At 47.8% G+C, this 23,702-nt stretch overlaps 1 protein-coding gene across 1 annotated transcript in view; it reads right to left on the bottom strand.

Annotated features, from left to right (window-relative positions):
- The window catches only part of LOC149984285 (dolichyl-diphosphooligosaccharide--protein glycosyltransferase subunit STT3B-like), a 109,208-nt gene that overhangs the window by 14,192 nt on the left and 71,314 nt on the right, over positions 1-23,702 (bottom strand). Inside the window, exon 8 of the mRNA XM_090219754.1 lies at positions 141-189. Coding sequence (XP_090075880.1) covers positions 141-189 — 49 coding nt within the window. The remainder of the gene's footprint in view (positions 1-140; positions 190-23,702) is intronic.

Genomic DNA, 23,702 nt, shown 5'->3' with positions numbered 1-23,702 from the left:
TTCTCTCTCTTACAGCAGAGGCCGGTGTGTGTGTGTGTGTGTGTGTGTGTGTGTGTGTGTGTGTGTGTGTGTGTGTGTGTGTGTGTGTGTGTGTTTGTGTGTGTGTGTGTGTGTGTGTGTGTACTGTTTAGTGCACTTACCCTGTATCCCACAGTGAATAGAATCGACCACTCCAAGGAGCGATGTGTCCTAAAACACAATGAACATTATTAAGTACAGCACAGTTATGATTATGTACACGATCACACACACACACATGTTAGGTTTTGGGGACAACAATTGATTCCCATTCAAAATCCTATTTCCCTAACTCCTAAACTCCTGACTCCTAAACTCCTGACTCCTAAACTCCTGACTCCTAAACTCCTGACTCCTAAACTCCTGACTCCTAAACTCCTGACTCCTAAACTCCTAACTCCTAAACTCCTGACTCCTAACCTCCTGACTCCTAAACTCCTAAACTCCTGACTCCTAAACTCCTAAACTCCTGACTCCTAAACTCCTAAACTCCTGACCCCTAAACTCCTGACTCCTAAACGCCCGACTCCTAAACGCCCGACTCCTAAACTCCTGACTCCTAAACTCCTGACTCCTAAACTCCTGACTCCTAAACTCCTGACTCCTAAACTCCTGACTCCTAAACGCCTGACTCCTAAACTCCTGACTCCTAAACTCCTGACTCCTAAACTCCTGACTCCTAAACTCCTGACTCCTAAACTCCTAAACTCCTGACTCCTAAACTTCTGACTCCTAAACTCCTGACTCCTAAACTCCTGACTCCTAAACTCCTGACTCCTAAACTCCTAAACTCCTGACTCCTAAACTCCTGACTCCTAAACTCCTGACTCCTAAACTCCTAAACTCCTGACTCCTAAACTCCTGACTCCTAAACTCCTGACTCCTAAACTCCTGACTCCTGACTCCTAAACTCCTGACTCCTAAACTCCTGACTCCTAAACTCCTGACTCCTAAACTCCTGACTCCTGACTCCTAAACTCCTGACTCCTAAACTCCTGACTCCTAAACTCCTAAACTCCTGACTCCTAAACTCCTGACTCCTAAACTCCTGACTCCTAAACTCCTAAACTCCTAACTCCTGACTCCTAAACTCCTGACTCCTAAACTCCTGACTCCTAAACTCCTGACTCCTAAACTCCCAACTCCTAACGCCTGACTCCTAAACTCCTGACTCCTAAACTCCTGACTCCTAACGCCTGACTCCTAAACTCCCGACTCCTAAACTCCCGACTCCTAAACTCCTAACGCCTGACTCCTAAACTCCCGACTCCTAAACTCCTAACGCCTGACTCCTAAACTCCTGACTCCTAAACTCCTAACGCCCGACTCCTAACGCCCGACTCCTAAACTCCTGACTCCTAAACTCCTGACTCCTAACTCCTGACTCCTAACTCCTGACTCCTAACTCCTGATTCCTAACTCCTAACGCCTGACTCCTAAACTCCTGACTCCTAAACTCCTGACTCCTAAACTCCTAACGCCTGACTCCTAAACTCCTGACTCCTAAACTCCTGACTCCTAAACTCCTGACTCCTAAACTCCCGACTCCTAAACTCCCGACTCCTAAACTCCTAACGCCTGACTCCTAAACTCCTGACTCCTAAACTCCTGACTCCTAAACTCCTAACGCCTGACTCCTAAACTCCTGACTCCTAAACTCCTGACTCCTAACTCCTGACTCCTGATTCCTAACTCCTAACGCCTGACTCCTAAACGCTTGACTCCTAAACTCCTGACTCCTAAACTCCCGACTCCTAAACTCCTGACTCCTAAACTCCTGACTCCTAAACTCCTAAACTCCTGACTCCTAAACTCCTAACGCCTGACTCCTGACTCCTAAACTCCTGACTCCTAAACTCCTGACTCCTAAACTCCTGACTCCTAACTCCTGACTCCTAACTCCTGACTCCTAACTCCTGATTCCTAACTCCTAACGCCTGACTCCTAAACTCCTAAACTCCTGACTCCTAAACTCCTGACTCCTAAACTCCTGACTCCTAAACTCCTGACTCCTAAACTCCTGACTCCTAAACTCCTAACGCCTGACTCCTAAACTCCTGACTCCTAAACTCCTGACTCCTAAACTCCTGACTCCTAAACTCCTGACTCCTAAACTCCTAAACTCCTAACTCCTGACTCCTAACTCCTAACGCCTGACTCCTAAACTCCTGACTCCTAAACTCCTAACTCCTGACTCCTAAACTCCTGACTCCTAAACTCCTGACTCCTAAACTCCTGACTCCTAACTCCTGACTCCCGACTCCTAAACTCCTAACGCCTGACTCCTAAACTCCCGACTCCTAAACTCCCGACTCCTAAACTCCTAACGCCTGACTCCTAACGCCTGACTCCTAAACTCCTGACTCCTAAACTCCTAACTCCTGACTCCTAAACTCCTGACTCCTAAACTCCTGACTCCTAAACTCCTAACTCCTAACTCCTGACTCCTAAACTCCTGACTCCTAAACTCCTAACTCCTGACTCCTAAACTCCTGACTCCTAAACTCCTAAACTCCTGACTCCTAAACTCCTAAACTCCTGACTCCTAAACTCCTGACTCCTAAACTCCTGACTCCTAAACTCCTGACTCCTAACTCCTGACTCCCGACTCCTAAACTCCTAACGCCTGACTCCTAAACTCCCGACTCCTAAACTCCCGACTCCTAAACTCCTAACGCCTGACTCCTAACGCCTGACTCCTAAACTCCTGACTCCTAAACTCCTAAACTCCTAACTCCTGACTCCTAACTCCTAACGCCTGACTCCTAAACTCCTGACTCCTAAACTCCTAACTCCTGACTCCTAAACTCCTGACTCCTAAACTCCTGACTCCTAAACTCCTAACTCCTAACTCCTGACTCCTAAACTCCTGACTCCTGACTCCTAAACTCCTGACTCCTAAACTCCTAAACTCCTGACTCCTAAACTCCTAAACTCCTGACTCCTAAACTCCTGACTCCTAAACTCCTGACTCCTAAACTCCTGACTCCTGACTCCCGACTCCTAAACTCCTAACGCCTGACTCCTAAACTCCCGACTCCTAAACTCCCGACTCCTAAACTCCTAACGCCTGACTCCTAACGCCTGACTCCTAAACTCCTGACTCCTAAACTCCTAACTCCTGACTCCTAAACTCCTGACTCCTAAACTCCTGACTCCTAAACTCCTAACTCCTAACTCCTGACTCCTAAACTCCTGACTCCTAAACTCCTAACTCCTGACTCCTAAATTCCTGACTCCTAAACTCCTAAACTCCTGACTCCTAAACTCCTGACTCCTAAACTCCCGACTCCTAAACTCCCGACTCCTAAACTCCTGACTCCTAAACTCCTGACTCCTAAACTCCCGACTCCTAAACGCCTGACTCCTAAACTCCTGACTCCTAAACTCCTGACTCCTAAACTCCCGACTCCTAAACTCCCGACTCCTAAACTCCTAACGCCTGACTCCTAACGCCTGACTCCTAAACTCCTGACTCCTAAACTCCTAACTCCTGACTCCTAAACTCCTGACTCCTAAACTCCTGACTCCTAAACTCCTAACTCCTAACTCCTGACTCCTAAACTCCTGACTCCTAAACTCCTAACTCCTGACTCCTAAACTCCTGACTCCTAAACTCCTAAACTCCTGACTCCTAAACTCCTAAACTCCTGACTCCTAAACTCCTGACTCCTAAACTCCTGACTCCTAAACTCCTGACTCCTAACTCCTGACTCCCGACTCCTAAACTCCTAACGCCTGACTCCTAAACTCCCGACTCCTAAACTCCCGACTCCTAAACTCCTAACGCCTGACTCCTAACGCCTGACTCCTAAACTCCTGACTCCTAAACTCCTAAACTCCTAACTCCTGACTCCTAACTCCTAACGCCTGACTCCTAAACTCCTGACTCCTAAACTCCTAACTCCTGACTCCTAAACTCCTGACTCCTAAACTCCTGACTCCTAAACTCCTAACTCCTAACTCCTGACTCCTAAACTCCTGACTCCTGACTCCTAAACTCCTGACTCCTAAACTCCTAAACTCCTGACTCCTAAACTCCTAAACTCCTGACTCCTAAACTCCTGACTCCTAAACTCCTGACTCCTAAACTCCTGACTCCTAACTCCTGACTCCCGACTCCTAAACTCCTAACGCCTGACTCCTAAACTCCCGACTCCTAAACTCCCGACTCCTAAACTCCTAACGCCTGACTCCTAACGCCTGACTCCTAAACTCCTGACTCCTAAACTCCTAACTCCTGACTCCTAAACTCCTGACTCCTAAACTCCTGACTCCTAAACTCCTAACTCCTAACTCCTGACTCCTAAACTCCTGACTCCTAAACTCCTAACTCCTGACTCCTAAATTCCTGACTCCTAAACTCCTAAACTCCTGACTCCTAAACTCCTGACTCCTAAACTCCCGACTCCTAAACTCCCGACTCCTAAACTCCTGACTCCTAAACTCCTGACTCCTAAACTCCCGACTCCTAAACGCCTGACTCCTAAACTCCTGACTCCTAAACTCCTGACTCCTAAACTCCTGACTCCTAAACTCCTGACTCCTGACTCCTAAACTCCTGACTCCTAAACTCCTGACTCCTAAACTCCTAAACTCCTGACTCCTAAACTCCTGACTCCTAAACTCCTGACTCCTAAACTCCTGACTCCTAAACTCCTGACTCCTGACTCCTAAACTCCTGACTCCTAAACTCCTGACTCCTAAACTCCTGACTCCTAAACTCCTGACTCCTAAACTCCTGACTCCTAATCTCCTGACTCCTAAACTCCTAAACTCCTGACTCCTAAACTCCTGACTCCTAAACTCCTGACTCCTAAACTCCTAACTCCTGACTCCTAAACTCCTAACTCCTGACTCCTAAACTCCTGACTCCTAAACTCCTGACTCCTAAACTCCCAACTCCTAACGCCTGACTCCTAAACTACTGACTCCTAAACTCCTGACTCCTAACGCCTGACTCCTAAACTCCCGACTCCTAAACTCCCGACTCCTAAACTCCTAACGCCTGACTCCTAAACTCCTGACTCCTAAACTCCTAACGCCCGACTCCTAACGCCCGACTCCTAAACTCCTGACTCCTAACTCCTGACTCCTAACTCCTGACTCCTAACTCCTGATTCCTAACTCCTAACGCCTGACTCCTAAACTCCTGACTCCTAAACTCCTGACTCCTAAACTCCTAACGCCTGACTCCTAAACTCCTGACTCCTAAACTCCTGACTCCTAAACTCCTGACTCCTAAACTCCCGACTCCTAAACTCCCGACTCCTAAACTCCTAACGCCTGACTCCTAAACTCCTGACTCCTAAACTCCTGACTCCTAAACTCCTAATGCCTGACTCCTAAACTCCTGACTCCTAAACTCCTGACTCCTAACTCCTGACTCCTGATTCCTAACTCCTAACGCCTGACTCCTAAACGCTTGACTCCTAAACTCCTGACTCCTAAACTCCTGACTCCTAAACTCCTGACTCCTAAACTCCTGACTCCTAAACTCCTAACGCCTGACTCCTGACTCCTAAACTCCTGACTCCTAAACTCCTGACTCCTAAACTCCTGACTCCTAACTCCTGACTCCCGACTCCTAAACTCCTAACGCCTGACTCCTAAACTCCCGACTCCTAAACTCCCGACTCCTAAACTCCTAACGCCTGACTCCTAACGCCTGACTCCTAAACTCCTGACTCCTAAACTCCTAAACTCCTAACTCCTGACTCCTAACTCCTAACGCCTGACTCCTAAACTCCTAACTCCTGACTCCTAAACTCCTGACTCCTAAACTCCTAACTCCTGACTCCTAAACTCCTGACTCCTAAACTCCTGACTCCTAAACTCCTAACTCCTAACTCCTGACTCCTAAACTCCTGACTCCTGACTCCTAAACTCCTGACTCCTAAACTCCTAAACTCCTGACTCCTAAACTCCTAAACTCCTGACTCCTAAACTCCTGACTCCTAAACTCCTGACTCCTAAACTCCTGACTCCTAACTCCTGACTCCCGACTCCTAAACTCCTAACGCCTGACTCCTAAACTCCCGACTCCTAAACTCCCGACTCCTAAACTCCTAACGCCTGACTCCTAACGCCTGACTCCTAAACTCCTGACTCCTAAACTCCTAACTCCTGACTCCTAAACTCCTGACTCCTAAACTCCTGACTCCTAAACTCCTAACTCCTAACTCCTGACTCCTAAACTCCTGACTCCTAAACTCCTAACTCCTGACTCCTAAATTCCTGACTCCTAAACTCCTAAACTCCTGACTCCTAAACTCCTGACTCCTAAACTCCCGACTCCTAAACTCCCGACTCCTAAACTCCTGACTCCTAAACTCCTGACTCCTAAACTCCCGACTCCTAAACGCCTGACTCCTAAACTCCTGACTCCTAAACTCCTGACTCCTAAACTCCTGACTCCTAAACTCCTGACTCCTGACTCCTAAACTCCTGACTCCTAAACTCCTGACTCCTAAACTCCTAAACTCCTGACTCCTAAACTCCTGACTCCTAAACTCCTGACTCCTAAACTCCTGACTCCTAAACTCCTGACTCCTGACTCCTAAACTCCTGACTCCTAAACTCCTGACTCCTAAACTCCTGACTCCTAAACTCCTGACTCCTAAACTCCTGACTCCTAATCTCCTGACTCCTAAACTCCTAAACTCCTGACTCCTAAACTCCTGACTCCTAAACTCCTGACTCCTAAACTCCTAACTCCTGACTCCTAAACTCCTAACTCCTGACTCCTAAACTCCTGACTCCTAAACTCCTGACTCCTAAACTCCCAACTCCTAACGCCTGACTCCTAAACTACTGACTCCTAAACTCCTGACTCCTAACGCCTGACTCCTAAACTCCCGACTCCTAAACTCCCGACTCCTAAACTCCTAACGCCTGACTCCTAAACTCCTGACTCCTAAACTCCTAATGCCCGACTCCTAACGCCCGACTCCTAAACTCCTGACTCCTAACTCCTGACTCCTAACTCCTGACTCCTAACTCCTGATTCCTAACTCCTAACGCCTGACTCCTAAACTCCTGACTCCTAAACTCCTGACTCCTAAACTCCTAACGCCTGACTCCTAAACTCCTGACTCCTAAACTCCTGACTCCTAAACTCCTGACTCCTAAACTCCCGACTCCTAAACTCCCGACTCCTAAACTCCTAACGCCTGACTCCTAAACTCCTGACTCCTAAACTCCTGACTCCTAAACTCCTAATGCCTGACTCCTAAACTCCTGACTCCTAAACTCCTGACTCCTAACTCCTGACTCCTGATTCCTAACTCCTAACGCCTGACTCCTAAACGCTTGACTCCTAAACTCCTGACTCCTAAACTCCTGACTCCTAAACTCCTGACTCCTAAACTCCTGACTCCTAAACTCCTAACGCCTGACTCCTGACTCCTAAACTCCTGACTCCTAAACTCCTGACTCCTAAACTCCTGACTCCTAACTCCTGACTCCTAACTCCTGATTCCTAACTCCTAACGCCTGACTCCTAAACTCCTAAACTCCTGACTCCTAAACTCCTGACTCCTAAACTCCTGACTCCTAAACTCCTGACTCCTAAACTCCTGACTCCTAAACTCCTAACGCCTGACTCCTAAACTCCTGACTCCTAAACTCCTGACTCCTAAACTCCTGACTCCTAAACTCCTGACTCCTAAACTCCTGACTCCTAAACTCCTAACTCCTGACTCCTAACTCCTAACGCCTGACTCCTAAACTCCTGACTCCTAAACTCCTAACTCCTGACTCCTAAACTCCTGACTCCTAAACTCCTGACTCCTAAACTCCTGACTCCTAACTCCTGACTCCCGACTCCTAAACTCCTAACGCCTGACTCCTAAACTCCCGACTCCTAAACTCCCGACTCCTAAACTCCTAACGCCTGACTCCTAACGCCTGACTCCTAAACTCCTGACTCCTAAACTCCTGACTCCTAAACTCCTGACTCCTAAACTCCTAACTCCTAACTCCTGACTCCTAAACTCCTGACTCCTAAACTCCTAACTCCTGACTCCTAAACTCCTAACGCCTGACTCCTAAACTCCTGACTCCTAAACTCCTGACTCCTAAACTCCTGACTCCTAAACTCCTGACTCCTAAACTCCTAAACTCCTAACTCCTGACTCCTAACTCCTAACGCCTGACTCCTAAACTCCTGACTCCTAAACTCCTAACTCCTGACTCCTAAACTCCTGACTCCTAAACTCCTGACTCCTAAACTCCTGACTCCTAAACTCCTAACTCCTGACTCCCGACTCCTAAACTCCTAACGCCTGACTCCTAAACTCCCGACTCCTAAACTCCCGACTCCTAAACTCCTAACGCCTGACTCCTAACGCCTGACTCCTAAACTCCTGACTCCTAAACTCCTAACTCCTGACTCCTAAACTCCTGACTCCCAAACTCCTGACTCCTAAACTCCTAACTCCTAACTCCTGACTCCTAAACTCCTGACTCCTAAACTCCTAACTCCTGACTCCTAAACTCCTGACTCCTAAACTCCTAAACTCCTGACTCCTAAACTCCTAAACTCCTGACTCCTAAACTCCTGACTCCTAAACTCCTGACTCCTAAACTCCTGACTCCTAACTCCTGACTCCCGACTCCTAAACTCCTAACGCCTGACTCCTAAACTCCCGACTCCTAAACTCCCGACTCCTAAACTCCTAACGCCTGACTCCTAACGCCTGACTCCTAAACTCCTGACTCCTAAACTCCTAACTCCTGACTCCTAAACTCCTGACTCCTAAACTCCTGACTCCTAAACTCCTAACTCCTAACTCCTGACTCCTAAACTCCTGACTCCTAAACTCCTAACTCCTGACTCCTAAACTCCTGACTCCTAAACTCCTAAACTCCTGACTCCTAAACTCCTGACTCCTAAACTCCTGACTCCTAAACTCCTGACTCCTAAACTCCTGACTCCTAACTCCTGACTCCTGACTCCCAACTCCTAAACTCCTAACGCCTGACTCCTAAACTCCCGACTCCTAAACTCCCGACTCCTAAACTCCTAACGCCTGACTCCTAAACTCCCGACTCCTAAACTCCTAACGCCTGACTCCTAAACTCCTGACTCCTAAACTCCTGACTCTTAAACTCCTAACGCCCGACTCCTAACGCCCGACTCCTAAACTCCTGACTCCTAAACTCCTGACTCCTAAACTCCTGACTCCTGACTCCTAAACTCCTGACTCCTAAACTCCTGACTCCTAAACTCCTAACGCCCGACTCCTAAACTCCTGACTCCTAAACTCCTGACTCCTAACTCCTGACTCCTAACTCCTGACTCCTGACTCCTAACTCCTAACGCCTGACTCCTAAACGCCTGACTCCTAAACGCCTGACTCCTAAACTCCTGACTCCTAAACTCCTGACTCCTAAACCCCCGACTCCTAAACTCCTGACTCCTAAACTCCTGACTCCCGACTCCTAAACGCCTGACTCCTAAACGCCTGACTCCTAAACTCCTGACTCCTAAACTCCTGACTCCTAAACTCCTGACTCCTAAACTCCTGACTCCTAAACTCCCGACTCCTAAACTCCCGACTCCTAAACTCCTGATTCCTAAACTCCTGACTCCTAAACGCCTGACTCCTAAACGCCTGACTCCTAAACTCCTGACTCCTAAACTCCTGACTCCTAAACGCCTGACTCCTAAACTCCTGACTCCTAAACTCCTGACTCCTAAACTCCTGACTCCTAAACTCCTGACTCCTAAACTCCTAAACTCCTGACTCCTAAACTCCTGACTCCTAAACTCCTGACTCCTAAACTCCTAAACTCCTGACTCCTAAACTCCTGACTCCTAAACTCCTGACTCCTGACTCCTAAACTCCTGACTCCTAAACTCCTGACTCCTAAACTCCTGACTCCTAAACTCCTGACTCCTGACTCCTAAACTCCTGACTCCTAAACTCCTGACTCCTAAACTCCTAAACTCCTGACTCCTAAACTCCTGACTCCTAAACTCCTGACTCCTAAACTCCTAACTCCTGACTCCTAAACTCCTGACTCCTAAACTCCTGACTCCTAAACTCCTGACTCCTAAACTCCCAACTCCTAACGCCTGACTCCTAAACTACTGACTCCTAAACTCCTGACTCCTAACGCCTGACTCCTAAACTCCCGACTCCTAAACTCCCGACTCCTAAACTCCTAACGCCTGACTCCTAAACTCCTGACTCCTAAACTCCTAACGCCCGACTCCTAACGCCCGACTCCTAAACTCCTGACTCCTAAACTCCTGACTCCTAACTCCTGACTCCTAACTCCTAACTCCTGATTCCTAACTCCTAACGCCTGACTCCTAAACTCCTGACTCCTAAACTCCTGACTCCTAAACTCCTAACGCCTGACTCCTAAACTCCTGACTCCTAAACTCCTGACTCCTAAACTCCTGACTCCTAAACTCCCGACTTCTAAACTCCCGACTCCTAAACTCCTAACGCCTGACTCCTAAACTCCTGACTCCTAAACTCCTGACTCCTAAACTCCTGACTCCTAAACTCCTAAACTCCTGACTCCTAAACTCCTGACTCCTAAACTCCTGACTCCTAAACTCCTAAACTCCTGACTCCTAAACTCCTGACTCCTAAACTCCTGACTCCTGACTCCTAAACTCCTGACTCCTAAACTCCTGACTCCTAAACTCCTGACTCCTAAACTCCTGACTCCTGACTCCTAAACTCCTGACTCCTAAACTCCTGACTCCTAAACTCCTAAACTCCTGACTCCTAAACTCCTGACTCCTAAACTCCTGACTCCTAACTCCTGACTCCTAAACTCCTGACTCCTAAACTCCTGACTCCTAAACTCCTGACTCCTAAACTCCCAACTCCTAACGCCTGACTCCTAAACTACTGACTCCTAAACTCCTGACTCCTAACGCCTGACTCCTAAACTCCCGACTCCTAAACTCCCGACTCCTAAACTCCTAACGCCTGACTCCTAAACTCCTGACTCCTAAACTCCTAACGCCCGACTCCTAACGCCCGACTCCTAAACTCCTGACTCCTAAACTCCTGACTCCTGACTCCTAACTCCTAACTCCTGATTCCTAACTCCTAACGCCTGACTCCTAAACTCCTGACTCCTAAACTCCTGACTCCTAAACTCCTAACGCCTGACTCCTAAACTCCTGACTCCTAAACTCCTGACTCCTAAACTCCTGACTCCTAAACTCCCGACTCCTAAACTCCCGACTCCTAAACTCCTAACGCCTGACTCCTAAACTCCTGACTCCTAAACTCCTGACTCCTAAACTCCTAATGCCTGACTCCTAAACTCCTGACTCCTAAACTCCTGACTCCTAACTCCTGACTCCTGATTCCTAACTCCTAACGCCTGACTCCTAACGCCCGACTCCTAACGCCCGACTCCTAAACTCCTGACTCCTAAACTCCTGACTCCTGACTCCTAACTCCTGATTCCTAACTCCTAACGCCTGACTCCTAAACTCCTGACTCCTAAACTCCTGACTCCTAAACTCCTAACGCCTGACTCCTAAACTCCTGACTCCTAAACTCCTGACTCCTAAACTCCTGACTCCTAAACTCCCGACTCCTAAACTCCCGACTCCTAAACTCCTAACGCCTGACTCCTAAACTCCTGACTCCTAAACTCCTGACTCCTAAACTCCTAATGCCTGACTCCTAAACTCCTGACTCCTAAACTCCTGACTCCTAACTCCTGACTCCTGATTCCTAACTCCTAACGCCTGACTCCTAAACGCTTGACTCCTAAACTCCTGACTCCTAAACTCCTGACTCCTAAACTCCTGACTCCTAACTCCTGACTCCTAACTCCTGACTCCTAACTCCTGATTCCTAACTCCTAACGCCTGACTCCTAAACTCCTAAACTCCTGACTCCTAAACTCCTGACTCCTAAACTCCTAACTCCTAACTCCTGACTCCTAAACTCCTAAACTCCTAACTCCTGACTCCTAAACTCCTGACTCCTAAACTCCTAAACTCCTGACTCCTAAACTCCTGACTCCTAAACTCCTGACTCCTAACTCCTGACTCCCGACTCCTAAACTCCTAACGCCTGACTCCTAAACTCCCGACTCCTAAACTCCCGACTCCTAAACTCCTAACGCCTGACTCCTAACGCCTGACTCCTAAACTCCTGACTCCTAAACTCCTAACTCCTGACTCCTAAACTCCTGACTCCTAAACTCCTGACTCCTAAACTCCTAACTCCTAACTCCTGACTCCTAAACTCCTGACTCCTAAACTCCTAACTCCTGACTCCTAAACTCCTGACTCCTAAACTCCTAAACTCCTGACTCCTAAACTCCTGACTCCTAAACTCCTGACTCCTAAACTCCTGACTCCTAACTCCTGACTCCCGACTCCTAAACTCCTAACGCCTGACTCCTAAACTCCCGACTCCTAAACTCCCGACTCCTAAACTCCTAACGCCTGACTCCTAAACTCCCGACTCCTAAACTCCTAACGCCTGACTCCTAAACTCCTGACTCCTAAACTCCTGACTCCTAAACTCCTAACGCCCGACTCCTAAACTCCTGACTCCTAAACTCCTGACTCCTAAACTCCTGACTCCTAAACTCCTAACTCCTGACTCCTAACTCCTGACTCCTAACTCCTGACTCCTAACTCCTAACGCCTGACTCCTAAACGCCTGACTCCTAAACGCCTGACTCCTAAACTCCTGACTCCTAAACTCCTGACTCCTAAACTCCCGACTCCTAAACTCCTGACTCCTAAACTCCTGACTCCTAAACTCCCGACTCCTAAACGCCTGACTCCTAAACGCCTGACTCCTAAACTCCTGACTCCTAAACTCCTGACTCCTAAACTCCCGACTCCTAAAACTCCTGACTCCTAAACTCCTGACTCCTAAACTCCTGACTCCTAAACTCCTGACTCCTAAACTCCCGACTCCTAAACTCCCGACTCCTAAACTCCTAAACTCCTAACTCCTGACTCCTAAACTCCTAACGCCTGACTCCTAAACTCCCGACTCCTAAACTCCCGACTCCTAAACTCCTAACGCCTGACTCCTAACGCCTGACTCCTAAACTCCTGACTCCTAAACTCCTGACTCCTAAACTCCTGACTCCTAAACTCCTGACTCCTAAACTCCTAACTCCTAACTTCTGACTCCTAAACTCCTGACTCCTAAACTCCTAACTCCTGACTCCTAAACTCCTGACGACTAAACTCCTAAACTCCTGACTCCTAAACTCCTGACTCCTAAACTCCTGACTCCTAACTCCTGACTCCCGACTCCTAAACTCCTAACGCCTGACTCCTAAACTCCCGACTCCTAAACTCCCGACTCCTAAACTCCTAACGCCTGACTCCTAACGCCTGACTCCTAAACTCCTGACTCCTAAACTCCTAACTCCTGACTCCTAAACTCCTGACTCCTAAACTCCTGACTCCTAAACTCCTAACTCCTAACTCCTGACTCCTAAACTCCTGACTCCTAAACTCCTGACTCCTAAACTCCTGACTCCTAAACTCCTGACTCCTAACTCCTGACTCCCGACTCCTAAACTCCTAACGCCTGACTCCTAAACTCCCGACTCCTAAACTCCCGACTCCTAAACTCCTAACGCCTGACTCCTAACGCCTGACTCCTAACTCCTGACTCCTAAACTCCTGACTCCTAAACTCCTGACTCCTAAACTCCTGACTCCTAAACTCCTGACTCCTAACTCCTGACTCCCGACTCCTAAACTCCTAACGCCTGACTCCTAAACTCCCGACTCCTAAACTCCCGACTCCTAAACTCCTAACGCCTGACTCCTAACGCCTGACTCCTAAACTCCTGACTCCTAAACTCCTAACTCCTGACTCCTAAACTCCTGACTCCTAAACTCCTGACTCCTAAACTCCTAACTCCTAACTCCTGACTCCTAAACTCCTGACTCCTAAACTCCTAACTCCTGACTCCTAAACTCCTGACTCCTAAACTCCTAAACTCCTGACTCCTAAACTCCTGACTCCTAAACTCCTGACTCCTAAACTCCTGACTCCTAACTCCTGACTCCCGACTCCTAAACTCCTAACGCCTGACTCCTAAACTCCCGACTCCTAAACTCCCGACTCCTAAACTCCTAACGCCTGACTCCTAAACTCCCGACTCCTAAACTCCTAACGCCTGACTCCTAAACTCCTGACTCCTAAACTCCTGACTCCTAAACTCCTAACTCCTGACTCCTAAACTCCTGACTCCTAAACTCCTGACTCCTAAACTCCTAACTCCTAACTCCTGACTCCTAAACTCCTGACTCCTAAACTCCTAACTCCTGACTCCTAAACTCCTGACTCCTAAACTCCTAAACTCCTGACTCCTAAACTCCTGACTCCTAAACTCCTGACTCCTAAACTCCTGACTCCTAACTCCTGACTCCCGACTCCTAAACTCCTAACGCCTGACTCCTAAACTCCCGACTCCTAAACTCCCGACTCCTAAACTCCTAACGCCTGACTCCTAAACTCCCGACTCCTAAACTCCTAACGCCTGACTCCTAAACTCCTGACTCCTAAACTCCTGACTCCTAAACTCCTAACGCCCGACTCCTAAACTCCTGACTCCTAAACTCCTGACTCCTAAACTCCTGACTCCTAAACTCCTAACTCCTGACTCCTAACTCCTGACTCCTAACTCCTGACTCCTAACTCCTAACGCCTGACTCCTAAACGCCTGACTCCTAAACGCCTGACTCCTAAACTCCTGACTCCTAAACTCCTGACTCCTAAACTCCCGACTCCTAAACTCCTGACTCCTAAACTCCTGACTCCTAAACTCCCGACTCCTAAACGCCTGACTCCTAAACGCCTGACTCCTAAACTCCTGACTCCTAAACTCCTGACTCCTAAACTCCCGACTCCTAAAACTCCTGACTCCTAAACTCCTGACTCCTAAACTCCTGACTCCTAAACTCCTGACTCCTAAACTCCCGACTCCTAAACTCCCGACTCCTAAACTCCTAAACTCCTAACTCCTGACTCCTAAACTCCTAACGCCTGACTCCTAAACTCCCGACTCCTAAACTCCCGACTCCTAAACTCCTAACGCCTGACTCCTAACGCCTGACTCCTAAACTCCTGACTCCTAAACTCCTGACTCCTAAACTCCTGACTCCTAAACTCCTGACTCCTAAACTCCTAACTCCTAACTTCTGACTCCTAAACTCCTGACTCCTAAACTCCTAACTCCTGACTCCTAAACTCCTGACGACTAAACTCCTAAACTCCTGACTCCTAAACTCCTGACTCCTAAACTCCTGACTCCTAACTCCTGACTCCCGACTCCTAAACTCCTAACGCCTGACTCCTAAACTCCCGACTCCTAAACTCCCGACTCCTAAACTCCTAACGCCTGACTCCTAACGCCTGACTCCTAAACTCCTGACTCCTAAACTCCTAACTCCTGACTCCTAAACTCCTGACTCCTAAACTCCTGACTCCTAAACTCCTAACTCCTAACTCCTGACTCCTAAACTCCTGACTCCTAAACTCCTGACTCCTAAACTCCTGACTCCTAAACTCCTGACTCCTAACTCCTGACTCCCGACTCCTAAACTCCTAACGCCTGACTCCTAAACTCCCGACTCCTAAACTCCCGACTCCTAAACTCCTAACGCCTGACTCCTAACGCCTGACTCCTAACTCCTGACTCCTAAACTCCTGACTCCTAAACTCCTGACTCCTAAACTCCTGACTCCTAAACTCCTGACTCCTAACTCCTGACTCCCGACTCCTAAACTCCTAACGCCTGACTCCTAAACTCCCGACTCCTAAACTCCCGACTCCTAAACTCCTAACGCCTGACTCCTAAACTCCCGACTCCTAAACTCCTAACGCCTGACTCCTAAACTCCTGACTCCTAAACTCCTGACTCCTAAACTCCTGACTCCTAAACTCCTGACTCCTAAACTCCCGACTCCTAAACTCCCGACTCCTAAACTCCTAACGCCTGACTCCTAAACTCCTGACTCCTAAACTCCTGACTCCTAAACTCCTAATGCCTGACTCCTAAACTCCTGACTCCTAAACTCCTGACTCCTAACTCCTGACTCCTGATTCCTAACTCCTAACGCCTGACTCCTAACGCCCGACTCCTAACGCCCGACTCCTAAACTCCTGACTCCTAAACTCCTGACTCCTGACTCCTAACTCCTGATTCCTAACTCCTAACGCCTGACTCCTAAACTCCTGACTCCTAAACTCCTGACTCCTAAACTCCTAACGCCTGACTCCTAAACTCCTGACTCCTAAACTCCTGACTCCTAAACTCCTGACTCCTAAACTCCCGACTCCTAAACTCCCGACTCCTAAACTCCTAACGCCTGACTCCTAAACTCCTGACTCCTAAACTCCTGACTCCTAAACTCCTAATGCCTGACTCCTAAACTCCTGACTCCTAAACTCCTGACTCCTAACTCCTGACTCCTGATTCCTAACTCCTAACGCCTGACTCCTAAACGCTTGACTCCTAAACTCCTGACTCCTAAACTCCTGACTCCTAAACTCCTGACTCCTAACTCCTGACTCCTAACTCCTGACTCCTAACTCCTGATTCCTAACTCCTAACGCCTGACTCCTAAACTCCTAAACTCCTGACTCCTAAACTCCTGACTCCTAAACTCCTAACTCCTAACTCCTGACTCCTAAACTCCTAAACTCCTAACTCCTGACTCCTAAACTCCTGACTCCTAAACTCCTAAACTCCTGACTCCTAAACTCCTGACTCCTAAACTCCTGACTCCTAACTCCTGACTCCCGACTCCTAAACTCCTAACGCCTGACTCCTAAACTCCCGACTCCTAAACTCCCGACTCCTAAACTCCTAACGCCTGACTCCTAACGCCTGACTCCTAAACTCCTGACTCCTAAACTCCTAACTCCTGACTCCTAAACTCCTGACTCCTAAACTCCTGACTCCTAAACTCCTAACTCCTAACTCCTGACTCCTAAACTCCTGACTCCTAAACTCCTAACTCCTGACTCCTAAACTCCTGACTCCTAAACTCCTAAACTCCTGACTCCTAAACTCCTGACTCCTAAACTCCTGACTCCTAAACTCCTGACTCCTAACTCCTGACTCCCGACTCCTAAACTCCTAACGCCTGACTCCTAAACTCCCGACTCCTAAACTCCCGACTCCTAAACTCCTAACGCCTGACTCCTAAACTCCCGACTCCTAAACTCCTAACGCCTGACTCCTAAACTCCTGACTCCTAAACTCCTGACTCCTAAACTCCTAACGCCCGACTCCTAAACTCCTGACTCCTAAACTCCTGACTCCTAAACTCCTGACTCCTAAACTCCTAACTCCTGACTCCTAACTCCTGACTCCTAACTCCTGACTCCTAACTCCTAACGCCTGACTCCTAAACGCCTGACTCCTAAACGCCTGACTCCTAAACTCCTGACTCCTAAACTCCTGACTCCTAAACTCCCGACTCCTAAACTCCTGACTCCTAAACTCCTGACTCCTAAACTCCCGACTCCTAAACGCCTGACTCCTAAACGCCTGACTCCTAAACTCCTGACTCCTAAACTCCTGACTCCTAAACTCCCGACTCCTAAAACTCCTGACTCCTAAACTCCTGACTCCTAAACTCCTGACTCCTAAACTCCTGACTCCTAAACTCCTGACTCCTAAACTCCCGACTCCTAAACTCCCGACTCCTAAACTCCTAAACTCCTAACTCCTGACTCCTAAACTCCTAACGCCTGACTCCTAAACTCCCGACTCCTAAACTCCCGACTCCTAAACTCCTAACGCCTGACTCCTAACGCCTGACTCCTAAACTCCTGACTCCTAAACTCCTGACTCCTAAACTCCTGACTCCTAAACTCCTGACTCCTAAACTCCTAACTCCTAACTTCTGACTCCTAAACTCCTGACTCCTAAACTCCTAACTCCTGACTCCTAAACTCCTGACGACTAAACTCCTAAACTCCTGACTCCTAAACTCCTGACTCCTAAACTCCTGACTCCTAACTCCTGACTCCCGACTCCTAAACTCCTAACGCCTGACTCCTAAACTCCCGACTCCTAAACTCCCGACTCCTAAACTCCTAACGCCTGACTCCTAACGCCTGACTCCTAAACTCCTGACTCCTAAACTCCTAACTCCTGACTCCTAAACTCCTGACTCCTAAACTCCTGACTCCTAAACTCCTAACTCCTAACTCCTGACTCCTAAACTCCTGACTCCTAAACTCCTGACTCCTAAACTCCTGACTCCTAAACTCCTGACTCCTAACTCCTGACTCCCGACTCCTAAACTCCTAACGCCTGACTCCTAAACTCCCGACTCCTAAACTCCCGACTCCTAAACTCCTAACGCCTGACTCCTAACGCCTGACTCCTAACTCCTGACTCCTAAACTCCTGACTCCTAAACTCCTGACTCCTAAACTCCTGACTCCTAAACTCCTGACTCCTAACTCCTGACTCCCGACTCCTAAACTCCTAACGCCTGACTCCTAAACTCCCGACTCCTAAACTCCCGACTCCTAAACTCCTAACGCCTGACTCCTAACGCCTGACTCCTAAACTCCTGACTCCTAAACTCCTAACTCCTGACTCCTAAACTCCTGACTCCTAAACTCCTGACTCCTAAACTCCTAACTCCTAACTCCTGACTCCTAAACTCCTGACTCCTAAACTCCTAACTCCTGACTCCTAAACTCCTGACTCCTAAACTCCTAAACTCCTGACTCCTAAACTCCTGACTCCTAAACTCCTGACTCCTAAACTCCTGACTCCTAACTCCTGACTCCCGACTCCTAAACTCCTAACGCCTGACTCCTAAACTCCCGACTCCTAAACTCCCGACTCCTAAACTCCTAACGCCTGACTCCTAAACTCCCGACTCCTAAACTCCTAACGCCTGACTCCTAAACTCCTGACTCCTAAACTCCTGACTCCTAAACTCCTAACGCCCGACTCCTAAACTCCTGACTCCTAAACTCCTGACTCCTAAACTCCTGACTCCTAAACTCCTAACTCCTGACTCCTAACTCCTGACTCCTAACTCCTGACTCCTAACTCCTAACGCCTGACTCCTAAACGCCTGACTCCTAAACGCCTGACTCCTAAACTCCTGACTCCTAAACTCCTGACTCCTAAACTCCCGACTCCTAAACTCCTGACTCCTAAACTCCTGACTCCTAAACTCCCGACTCCTAAACGCCTGACTCCTAAACGCCTGACTCCTAAACTCCTGACTCCTAAACTCCTGACTCCTAAACTCCCGACTCCTAAAACTCCTGACTCCTAAACTCCTGACTCCTAAACTCCTGACTCCTAAACTCCTGACTCCTAAACTCCCGACTCCTAAACTCCCGACTCCTAAACTCCTAAACTCCTAACTCCTGACTCCTAAACTCCTAACGCCTGACTCCTAAACTCCCGACTCCTAAACTCCCGACTCCTAAACTCCTAACGCCTGACTCCTAACGCCTGACTCCTAAACTCCTGACTCCTAAACTCCTGACTCCTAAACTCCTGACTCCTAAACTCCTGACTCCTAAACTCCTAACTCCTAACTTCTGACTCCTAAACTCCTGACTCCTAAACTCCTAACTCCTGACTCCTAAACTCCTGACTCCTAAACTCCTAAACTCCTGACTCCTAAACTCCTGACTCCTAAACTCCTGACTCCTAACTCCTGACTCCCGACTCCTAAACTCCTAACGCCTGACTCCTAAACTCCCGACTCCTAAACTCCCGACTCCTAAACTCCTAACGCCTGACTCCTAACGCCTGACTCCTAAACTCCTGACTCCTAAACTCCTAACTCCTGACTCCTAAACTCCTGACTCCTAAACTCCTGACTCCTAAACTCCTAACTCCTAACTCCTGACTCCTAAACTCCTGACTCCTAAACTCCTGACTCCTAAACTCCTAACTCCTGACTCCTAAACTCCTGACTCCTAAACTCCTAAACTCCTGACTCCTAAACTCCTGACTCCTAAACTCCTGACTCCTAAACTCCTGACTCCTAAACTCCTAACTCCTGACTCCTAAACTCCTGACTCCTAAACTCCTGACTCCTAAACTCCTAACTCCTAACTCCTGACTCCTAAACTCCTGACTCCTAAACTCCTAACTCCTGACTCCTAAACTCCTGACTCCTAAACTCCTAAACTCCTGACTCCTAAACTCCTGACTCCTAAACTCCTGACTCCTAAACTCCTGACTCCTAAACTCCTGACTCCTAACTCCTGACTCCCGACTCCTAAACTCCTAACGCCTGACTCCTAAACTCCCGACTCCTAAACTCCCGACTCCTAAACTCCTAACGCCTGACTCCTAAACTCCCGACTCCTAAACTCCTAACGCCTGACTCCTAAACTCCTGACTCCTAAACTCCTGACTCTTAAACTCCTAACGCCCGACTCCTAACGCCCGACTCCTAAACTCCTGACTCCTAAACTCCTGACTCCTAAACTCCTGACTCCTAAACTCCTGACTCCTAACTCCTGACTCCTAAACTCCTAACGCCCGACTCCTAAACTCCTGACTCCTAAACTCCTGACTCCTAAACTCCTGACTCCTAAACTTCTGACTCCTAACTCCTGACTCCTAACTCCTGACTCCTAACTCCTGACTCCTAACTCCTGACTCCTAACTCCTAACGCCTGACTCCTAAACGCCTGACTCCTAAACGCCTGACTCCTAAACTCCTGACTCCTAAACTCCTGACTCCTAAACTCCCGACTCCTAAACTCCTGACTCCTAAACTCCTGACTCCTAAACTCCCGACTCCTAAACGCCTGACTCCTAAATGCCTGACTCCTAAACTCCTGACTCCTAAACTCCTGACTCCTAAACTCCCGACTCCTAAAACTCCTGACTCCTAAACTCCTGACTCCTAAACTCCTGACTCCTAAACTCCTGACTCCTAAACTCCCGACTCCTAAACTCCCGACTCCTAAACTCCCGACTCCTAAACTCCCGACTCCTAAACTCCCGACTCCTAAACTCCTGACTCCTAAACTCCCGACTCCTAAACGCCTGACTCCTAAACTCCTGACTCCTAAACTCCTGACTCCTAAACTCCTGACTCCTAAACGCCTGACTCCTAAACTCCTGACTCCTAAACTCCTGACTCCTAAACTCCTGACTCCTAAACTCCCGACTCCTAAACTCCTGACTCCTAAACTCCTAACGCCTGACTCCTAAACTCCTGACTCCTAAACTCCTGACTCCTAAATCCTAACTCCTAAGCCTGACTCCTAAACTCCTGACTCCTAACGCCTGACTCCTAAACTCCTGACTCCTAAACTCCTAACTCCTGACTCCTAAGCCTGACTCCTAAACTCCTGACTCCTAAACTCCTAACTCCTGACTCCTAAACTCCTAACTCCTGACTCCTAACTCCTGACTCCTAAACTAGCCTTTTTACAAGTGGAGACCATCAAAATGTCCTCACTTCTCTAAAGCTTTGTTGCTTTACTATTCTAGGACTTCTGGTACTCACAAGTATAGTTCACACACACACACACACACACACACACACACACACACACACACACACACACACACACACACACACACACACACACACACACACACACACACACACACACACACAGACACAGACACAGACACAGACACAGACACAGACACACACACACCCACACACACACTGACAGTCAGCTAACAAGTTGTGGGTTGTTAAGTTAGTCTAGCAGACAGCTATCTACACCTGTAGGATCATGGTTAAATTACCAGTGGGCCCCCATTGATTTCGTAAATCCATCTCACTCAGATAGTGACTTACAAAATCAATGTTATTAAAAATTGCAAACATTTCTCTCCACCCCAAAATGACTAGAATTACAGCAACTTGCTTTAGAACTGCTGAATGTTCTCTACGCTCCATGGCAACGTGTAGAATTACAGCAACTTGCTTTAGAACTGCTGAATGTTCTCTACGCTCCATGGCAACGTGTAGCATTACAGTAAATTAATTATTAATTATTATTATTAACACTATTTTTCTTCTCCTCTGTCAAGAGGGGGGCGGCTAAAATGTTTTGCTCGCAAGGACCCCAAAAACGGTCAGGGTCGACTGCATGTATAGATGTGGGTATAGATGTGGGTATAGATGTGGGAATAGATGTGGGTATAGATGTGGGTATAGATGAGGATGAGGGTACAGATGTGGGTCTAGATGAGGATGAGGGTACAGATGAGGGTATAGATGTGGGTATAGATGAGGATGTGGGTATAGATGTGAGTATAGATGAGGGTACAGATGTGGATATAGATGTGGGTATAGATGAGGGTACAGATGTGGGTATAGATGTGGGTATAGATGAGGATGAGGGTACAGATGAGGGTATAGATGTGGGTATAGATGAGGATGTGGGTATAGATGTGGGTATAGATGAGGGTACACATGTGGGTATAGATGAGGAGGAGGGTACAGATGTGGGTATAGATGAGGATGTGGGTATAGATGTGGGTATAGATGTGGGTATAGATGAGGGTACAGATGTGGGTATAGATGTGGATATAGATGTGGGTATAGATGTGGGTATAGATGAGGGTATAGATGTGGGTATAGATGAGGGTATAGATGAGGGTATAGATGTGGGTATAGATGAGGGTACAGATGTGGGTATAGATGTGGGTATAGATGAGGGTACAGATGTGGGTATAGATGAGGATGTGGGTATAGATGTGGGTATAGATGAGGGTACAGATGAGGGTAGAGATGTGGGTATAGATGAGGATGAGGGTACAGATGTGGGTATAGATGTGGGAATAGATGTGGGTATAGAAGTGGGTATGGATGTGGGCATAGATGAGGGCATAGATGAGGGTATAGATGAGGGTATAGATGAGGGTATAGATGTGGGTATAGATGTGGGTATAGATGAGGGTATAGATGAGGGTAGAGATGAGGGTATAGATGTGGGTATAGATGAGGGTATAGATGTTAGTATGGATGTGGGTATTGATGTGGGTACAGATGAGGGTATAGATGAGGGTATAGATGAGGGTATAGATGTTGGTATAGATGTGGGCCTCTCTCATCTTTTTAAGTGGGAGAACTTGCACAATTGGTGGCTGACTAAATACTGTTTTGCCCCACTGTATATAACAGCACGGAGGTGACCTACCTGTATAAGTCAGGTATATAACAGCACAGTGTTGACCTACCTGTATACAGTAACTCAGGTATATAACAACACAGTGTTGACCTACCTGTATACAGTAACTCAGGTATATAACAACACAGTGTTGACCTACCTGTATAACTCAGGTATATAACAGCACAGTGTTGACCTACCTGTATACAGTAACTCAGGTATATAACAACACAGTGTTGACCTACCTGTATACAGTAACTCAGGTATATAACAACACAGTGTTGACCTACCTGTATAAGTCAGGTATATAACAACACAGTGTTGACCTACCTGTATAAGTCAGGTATATAACAGCACAGTGTTGACCTACCTGTATAAGTCAGGTATATAACAGCACAGTGTTGACCTACCTGTATAAGTCAGGTATATAACAACACAGTGTTGACCTACCTGTATAAGTCAAGTATATAACAGCACAGTGTTGACCTACCTGTATAAGTCAGGTATATAACAACACAGTGTTGACCTACCTGTATAAGTCAAGTATATAACAGCACAGTGTTGACCTACCT

This window comes from Oncorhynchus mykiss, chromosome 3 (assembly GCF_057628025.1).
Source record: "Oncorhynchus mykiss isolate SJ-2025 chromosome 3, ASM5762802v1, whole genome shotgun sequence".
In the NCBI taxonomy this organism is placed as follows: domain Eukaryota; kingdom Metazoa; phylum Chordata; class Actinopteri; order Salmoniformes; family Salmonidae; genus Oncorhynchus; species Oncorhynchus mykiss.
Note: the sequence above shows the minus strand (reverse complement) of the source record. Positions and strands in the feature narration are given on the sequence as shown.